At 41.9% G+C, this 8456-nt stretch overlaps 1 protein-coding gene across 1 annotated transcript; it reads right to left on the reverse strand.

Annotated features, from left to right (window-relative positions):
* Positions 1-532: 532 nt before the first annotated feature.
* LOC115156869 (NACHT, LRR and PYD domains-containing protein 12) lies at positions 533-6379 on the reverse strand. The gene is made up of 9 exons (XM_029704662.1): positions 5246-6379; positions 4919-5083; positions 4733-4810; positions 2633-4415; positions 2365-2538; positions 2050-2223; positions 1715-1888; positions 1588-1634; positions 533-1496 (listed from the first exon to the last, which is right to left on the reverse strand). The coding sequence occupies exons 1-9, from the start codon at positions 5514-5516 to the stop codon at positions 967-969; spliced, it is 3396 nt and encodes a 1131-aa protein (XP_029560522.1). The 5' UTR covers positions 5517-6379; the 3' UTR covers positions 533-966.
* Positions 6380-8456: the final 2077 nt, after the last annotated feature.

The following is an 8456-nucleotide window of genomic DNA, read 5'->3' on the forward strand; positions in this document are numbered from 1 at the left end:
ACAAAAATATGAGATTGTACTGAGTTACAGTTCATATAAGGAAACCAGTAAGCTTGATGTGGAGGTCCTGGGCTGGCGTGGTTACACATGGTCTGAGGTTGTGAAGCTGGTTGGACGTACTGCCAAATTCTCTAAAACAACGTTGGAGGCAGCTTATGGTAGAGAAATGAACATTCAATTCTCTGGCAACAGCTCTGTGGACAGTCCTGCAGTCAGCATGTCAATTGCACACTCCCTTAAAACATCTGTGGCGTTGTGTGACAAAACTGCACATTTTAAAGTGGCCTTGTATTGTCCCCAGCACAAGGTTCACCTGTGTAATGATTATGCTGTTTATTCAGCTTCTTGATATGCCACACCTGTCAGGTGGATGGATTATCTTGGCAAATGAGAAAAGCTCACTAACAGGGATGTAAACAAATTTGAGCAAAAAAAATGAGAGAAATAAGCTTTTTGTGCGTATGGAACATTTCTGGGATTTTTTATTTCAGTTTATGAAACATGGGACCAACACTTTAATGTTGCGTTTATATTTTTGTTCAGTGTAGTTTTAACCATGTTTTGAGGATATACAGTGTTTGTTTACATTTGCATTGTTTACAAACAAACGAGTAAAACAAGCTCATATTCTTGGTTCTGACAGGAGGAGTTGCGTCATATACCACAAACCCGAGGGTGCCTTATTGGTATTATAAACTTGTTGCCAATGTAATTAGAACAGCAAACAACTATTTTTTGTCATACCCGTGGTTTATGGTCTGATATACAATGGCTTTCTGCCAATCAGCATTCAGTGCTCGAACCACCCGGTTTATAATCTTCAATAATCAATGGGTATATATAACTAATTTAAAAGTCTAAAAATAGATGTAGAATATCCCTTTAATATAATCACTTTCTAAACTATGTTACACACAAATAAATGTGTGTAATCTCCCTGAAATCTCAGGTGTTTCTCCAGGGAGCCTATTCTACCTGACACAAGGACACTGATGAGTCCACCCAGCCTAGCCTAAACCCTGGATAGAGGGGCTCAGTGAACGTGGAGTGGAACGTGTGCAGGTGGTTCAGTGTGTTAGAGGAGACACTGTAGAAGGACAGAGTACCGGCTGGCCAGTCCAGATACACTCCTACTCTGTTAGAGAGAGAGGAGATGGTTATGGCAGTGCTCTTGTCATTATGCCAGGCTGTGTAACTGTCATTAGAGCAGTTCAGACTCCAGGACACAGCATTTCGTCCAAACCAGCAGTCATGTCCCTCTCCTCTCCTGCTGATCCCTCTGTAAGCTACTCCCATCAGAGCTCTCCCACTACACTCTGCCTCCCAATAGCAGCGCCCATCCAGACCTTCTCGACACAGCACCTGCCTCCAGTAGTCAAATCTCTCTGGGTGATCAGGAAACGGCTGCTCTTTCCCTCGCGTCACCTTCCTGTTCTCCGCAGACAGCGAGAGCTCTTTGTGGGCTGTGTTTGGGTCCAGTGTGAGCTCACAGGCATCTGAAAAAATTATGAAACTCACAGTAAAATAACACACACACACACAAACACGCACACACACACACACGCACACAAAAATGTACATACTCACATCTCTGTGGTCCTGATCTGATCCTGAACTCAGCACAGCACTCCACACTGTCAGAGGCAGTAAAACAGGGCTGTGATTCACTCAATCCCAAACTGTTAATAGCCTTGTTTTCTGAATTCATTGTTACCTAAGTTTCTCCAGTTTACAGTGTGGATCTTCCAGTACAGCAGAGAGAAGCTTCACTCCTGAGTCTCCTGGGTAATTATAGCTCAGGTCCAGCTCTCTCAGGTGTGAGGGGTTGGAATTGAGAGAGGAGGCTAGCAAAGCACATCCTTCCTCTGTGACACTACAAAGTGACAACCTTTAAATAAAAAGAGAAAATCATTTTACATTTAGCTGCCTCTAAAAGTGGTGAATATATATTATCAATATTAAAATTAATATTATTATTATATTATACATATATTACATGTATATACTTGTTTTTTACCCGTATAACCAGATTGTTTAGAAATCCCTCACCTTACAACCTCCAGTTTACAGTGCGGACTGCCCAGTCCTGCAGAGAGCAGCATGACTCCTGAATCCTGCAGGTTGTTGTCACTCAGGTCCAGCTCTCTCATGTGTGAAGTGTTTGAGCTGAGAGCTGAGGCCAACGCTTCACAGCATCTCTCTGTGAGTTTGCATCGCCTCAGGCTAGAATGAAAATATATCAAATGAATAGGGGACATACATAACAAACAAACATCGATGCTTTCCTAAAATATTCTAGACAACATAGATGTGACGTTGATTGTGAAAATAATGATCATGTTGTAAAACCACAGAAAAGCTGACCTTAATGTTTCCAGTTTACATTGTGGACTTGCCAGTCCAGCAGAGAGCAGCTTCACTCCTGAATCCTGCAGGTCATTGTGACTCAGGTCCAGCTCTCTCTGGTGTGAGGGGTTTGAGCTGAGTGCTGAGGCCAACGCTTCACAGCATCTCTCTGTGAGTTTGCATTGATTCAGTCTAGGAAATAGAATACATAAACACAAGTCTTTACCTGACTAAACAGAGAGAGCGAGAAGAGTGTGTGTCTGATGATTTCTGATGTTGTACTCACAGGGCTGTTCTGGAGGCTTTGATGACTGGCAGCAGTCTCAGAAGACCCTCCTCTGATCTGGAGTATTTCTTCAGCTCAAACTCATCCAGCTCCTCTTCTGAAGTCAGCAACACAAAGACCAGAGCTGACCACTGTGCAGGTGAGAGTTTGGCCCTAGAGAGACTTCCTGAGCCCAGGTAGCTTTGGATCTCCTCCACTAGAGAATGGTCATGCAGTTCATTCAGACAGTGGAACAGATTGATGCATCTCTCTGGAGAGGGATTCTCCTTGATCTTCTCCTTCATGTACTTGACTGATTCCTTGTTGGTCTGTGATCTACTTATTTTCTGAGTTAGCAAGCCTCGTAGGAGAATCTGATTGGACTCCAGTGAGAGGCCTAGAAGGAAGCGGAGGAACAGGTCCAGGTGTCCACTCTCACTCTGTAAGGCCTTGTCAACTGCTGCTTTGTAGAAGCTGGTTGAGGATGAATTTCCGAATGGAAAACGTCTCAGAAATGATTGCTGTTTGGCTAATAGATTCACATTGTCATTGATGAATGTGAGAAACACATACAGGGCAGCCAGAAACTCCTGAATACTGAGATGAACAAAGCAGAACACCTTTCCCTGGCATAAGGTCAGTTCCTCACTGAAGATCTCAGTACACACTCCTGAGTACACTGAAGCCTGGCCGATGTGTATGCCACACTCTCTCAGGTCTTCCTCATAGAAGATCAGGTTGCCTTTCTCCAGTTGTTGGAAAGCCAGTTTTCCCAGGGACATGATGCTCTTTCTCATCCAGTCAGGGTCGGGTGTCCCTCTTCCCTGAAGCCTGAGATTCATGTCTTTCTCCTGAAAAGCCAGGAAGTGTGAGTACATCTGAGTCAGGGTCTTTGGCATCTCTCCACTCCCTGCTTTCTCCAGCTTCCTCTCCAGAACAATGGCCGAGATCCAACAGAAAATGGGTATGTGGCACATGATGTAGAGGCTTCTTGATGTCTTTATGTGTGTGATGATTCTGCTGGCCAGGTTCTCATCGCTGATTCTATTCCTGAAGTACTCTTCCTTCTGTGGGTCATTGAACCCTCGTACCTCTGTCACCTTGTCAACACACTCAGGAGGGATTTGATTGGCTGCTGCAGGTCGGGTGGTTATCCAAAGTTGAGCGGAGGGAAGCAGATTCCCCTTGATGAGGTTTGTTAGCAGCACATCCACTGAGGTTGACTCAGTTATTTTAAACAGAATGTCATTGTTCTGGAAGTCTAGAGGAAGTCGACACTCATCCAGACCATCAAAGACAAACAGCACCTGATAATTGTCGTAGTTTGATATCTCGGTTTCTTTTGTTTCCGTAAAAAAGCCATTGAGAAGTTCGATCAAACTGCATCTTTTCTTCCTGATCAAATTCAGCTCTCGAAAAGAAAGAGGGAATATCAACTGGAGATTTTGATTGGCTTTTCCATCTGCCCAGTCCAGAATGAACTTCTGCACTGACACGGTTTTCCCGATGCCAGCGACTCCCTTCGTCAGCACAGTTCTGACGGATTGATCAAGTAAGGGCTGAAAGATGTCGTTGCATTGGATTGGTGTTTCTTGTGTGGCTGTTCTTCTGGATGCCGTCTCAATCTGTCTCACCTCATGTTCATTATTGACCGCTGTACTTCCAGCCTCTGTGATGTAGAGCTCTGTGTAGATCTGGTTGAGAAGTTGTCTGTTCCCGTGGCTGGCCAGTCCCTCAAACACACTGAAGAACCTACTACGCAGATTGCGTTTGAGTTTATTTTGACAACTCTCGATTCGTTCATCTGGTAAAATAAACAAGGGACAAACACGGTATACAAAGGTTCCTGTGAATGTTAAATAGACGGTTCTGTGGATTATCCTGTAAATATTCCACTCAAACTGAAACTGTTTAGAGACTGCAGTATAATAATGAAGACTAAAGGTTGTTTAATCTTAATCTCTGTAAACTACAGGTTACTGGAGAACGCTGCCATGTTGTGGTTCTTCTTACCAAAACAACTTCGGTTCCAAAGAGTTTCCTTGTTCTTACCACTGCCGAACAACCATCTCTATACAGATCTACAGTAACACAGCCATACACCCCTTCTATCAGTATTACCATTGTCTTCTGTATTCACAGGTTCAGGTGGAAACATGGTAAAATGGGCAGGTGAAGCTTGAGATGGAACTATGGGCTCTGGGGGTAAGGGGAGAGGGACAGAGAGTAGTTTTACACATTTACACAAGGTGATTTATTTTGAGAACTACAACATTCCGTCCAGTGTTTAGTATGTAGGTGACTTACCTTCGTCTAATGAGTTGACTCTGATGTTGAAGTGAACTGGACCACCAATATGGCAGCCGGAGAGTGAAGGGGCCACAACATGGCCGCCAGTCTGAGCTGTACAAGTGATGTAGACAGGAGAGTCTGGAACCCGAATTGAGGCAGCCGCTACCTTAATCTCAGCCTCTACAAATGGAGAGAGAGAGAGAACATTTTAGAGAATTTAAAAAAATATATTTCATACATAATATTTTATATAGTTTTCTGTCAACTGCAAGTGATTTTTTTCAGTGTATTTGTTTTCTCAAGTAATACTAAGCAGTGTAGGTGTGAGTATGGTATATCCACCTTGCTGATCTACTGTTAACGTCTTGGTGAGGTCCTTCTGGTTCATCTCCCTCAGGATTTCCAGTGAGATCTTCATAGCTACATCGTGGCCGTAGGTGTTCACCATCGTATCCACGGTGTTCTGCCTGTCAGCGTTCTCCAGATGGCCCTTGGGGATGAGAGGAAAGCCATCTGGTACACTCTGAGTCAGGTACCAGTGAAATGTCTTCAGATCTTTTCCTACCAGCTTCTCCAGAGTAGCCAGTAGCAGGTCAGGAACAGATGTCGCCATCTTAGGTCACAGAAAGTTACAGAAAGACTCCAAAATCCTCCCTCAGACACTGACATGTTACAAATGTGAACTTTGTGTATGTATAGACAGAGGTCATCTGCCAAAAGATAACTTTCTCGAACTAGCTTCCAAAATGTCTATCACTGCATTTTCCTTTCCATTACTCACTTGCTCTCTCTCCCTCTCTCTTATTTTTTTCTATCTTTTCTAACTCTGTCATATAGTGCCAGTTAGTGAAGCACCAGTTTCCTGTGTGATCTGCTTTATGGCGTGCTGCAGATCAAAACAGGAAGCTGTCTTTTCTGTGGTTTGATGTTTGGTTGGTGTCTGCACGCTGACACAGTGATTTCATCATACTGGACCATGTCTTGTTAAAACATGTGAGTCTTCATGTCCTCACATGCACTCAGAGCTCCCTCTGATTTCTTGCTGCTCTGGCAGAATGGAGCACATTATGTGGTACTCTTACTCTGAGAGTACCTGAGGTTAGTACAACTGTTGTAACCACAAAAATGTCATTCTTTGTGCACAATTCATTTTTATACAATTAAAGTGCTATTTGCAAAAGAAAATTACAAATGATGCATTTGCTCCATATTGTGGTTTGCAAAAACACTGGTTTAAAAGTGACGTTATTGCTACAAAAAGGATTTCTATATGGAATTCAAGACCACTGCACAGCACCTTTAAACACACACACGCACGCATGCGCGCACGCATGCAAGCACACTCAGAGAGTGGGAGAGAGGTCGTTTTGTGTTGACAGTTGAGTGTTTATTGTAAACAGACAGACAGACAGACAGACAGACAGACAGACAGACAGACAGACAGACAGACAGACAGACAGACAGACAGAGACAGACAGACAGACAGACAGACAGACAGACAGACAGACAGACAGACAGACAGACAGACAGACAGACAGACAGACAGACAGACAGACAGACAGACACTACATTCAGCAGAGAGTGACCAGGAACAAGCTGACCCTGGGGTGCACATAGCATCACTCCATCATCTTTATCAGGCCTGCCATATGAACCAGCTCTGTCTATAAAGCTAAAATCCTTCATTGAAACAATAACAAAGCCCTCTCCCCGCCCCTGTTTCACTAAAAAGCTAAAGGATGGGGCTGGAGAAATGTTACCACTCTCAAATTCATGGACTACGCTCTGGATATGAGGACTGACCATCCATGATACCAACATTATAGTTTTAACCATGTTATGATGATATGAGGACTGACCATCCATGATATCAACATTATAGTTTTAACCATGTTATGAGGATATGAGGACTGACCATCCATTATACCAACATTATAGTTTTAACCATGTTATGAGGATATGAGGACTGACCATCCATGATATCAACATTATAGTTTTAACCATGTTATGATGATATGAGGACTGACCATCCATGATATCAACATTATAGTTTTAACCATGTTATGAGGATATGAGGACTGACCATCCATGATATCAACATTATAGTTTTAACCATGTTATGAGTATATGAGGACTGACCATCCATGATATCAACATTATAGTTTTAACCATGTTATGAGGATATGAGGACTGACCATCCATGATATCAACATTATAGTTTTAACCATGTTATGATGATATGAGGACTGACCATCCATGATACCAACATTATAGTTTTAACCATGTTATGAGGATATGAGGACTGACCATCCATGATACCAACATTATAGTTTTAACCATGTTATGAGGATATGAGGACTGACCATCCATGATATCAACATTATAGTTTTAACCATGTTATGATGATATGAGGACTGACCATCCATGATATCAACATTATAGTTTTAACCATGTTATGAGGATATGAGGACTGACCATCCGTGATATCAACATTATAGTTTTAACCATGTTATGAGGATATGAGGACTGACCATCCATGATACCAACATTATAGTTTTAACCATGTTATGAGGATATGAGGACTGACCATCCATGATATCAACATTATAGTTTTAACCATGTTATGAGGATATGAGGACTGACCATCCATGATACCAACATTATAGTTTTAACCATGTTATGATGATATGAGGACTGACCATCCATGATATCAACATTATAGTTTTAACCATGTTATGAGGATATGAGGACTGACCATCCATGATACCAACATTATAGTTTTAACCATGTTATGATGATATGAGGACTGACCATCCATGATATCAACATTATAGTTTTAACCCATGTTATGAGGATATGAGGACTGACCATCCATGATACCAACATTATAGTTTTAACCATGTTATGATGATATGAGGACTGACCATCCATGATATCAACATTATAGTTTTAACCATGTTATGAGGATATGAGGACTGACCATCCATGATATCAACATTATAGTTTTAACCATGTTATGAGGATATGAGGACTGACCATCCATGATACTAACATTATAGTTTTAACCATGTTATGAGGATATGAGGACTGACCATCCATGATACCAACATTATGGTTTTAACCATGTTATGATGATATGAGGACTGACCATCCATGATACCAACATTATAGTTTTAACCATGTTATGAGGATATGAGGACTGACCATCCATGATACCAACATTATAGTTTTAACCATGTTATGAGGATATGAGGACTGACCATCCATGATACCAACATTGTAGTTTTAACCATGTTATGAGGATATGAGGACTGACCATCCATAATATGTTTCCTGTTTCCGGTCACAACTTGCAGACTTGTTTACGCTGCTGTGCGTTTTTGTTGTCGATCTTACTTTGCTACCTGACGGTTTTTACTTTTTCATTACCGTATATTTTTACTTTTTACCCTCACTCAACTTTTTTCATTCAACTTTCTTACCCCGGAGGTTTTATCTGGACATGGTTCGTCAGGACTTCAAACAGCCGAAGCTAAGTAACATTGACATGATG

Source organism: Salmo trutta, chromosome 2 (genome assembly GCF_901001165.1).
Source record: "Salmo trutta chromosome 2, fSalTru1.1, whole genome shotgun sequence".
NCBI lineage: Eukaryota > Metazoa > Chordata > Actinopteri > Salmoniformes > Salmonidae > Salmo > Salmo trutta.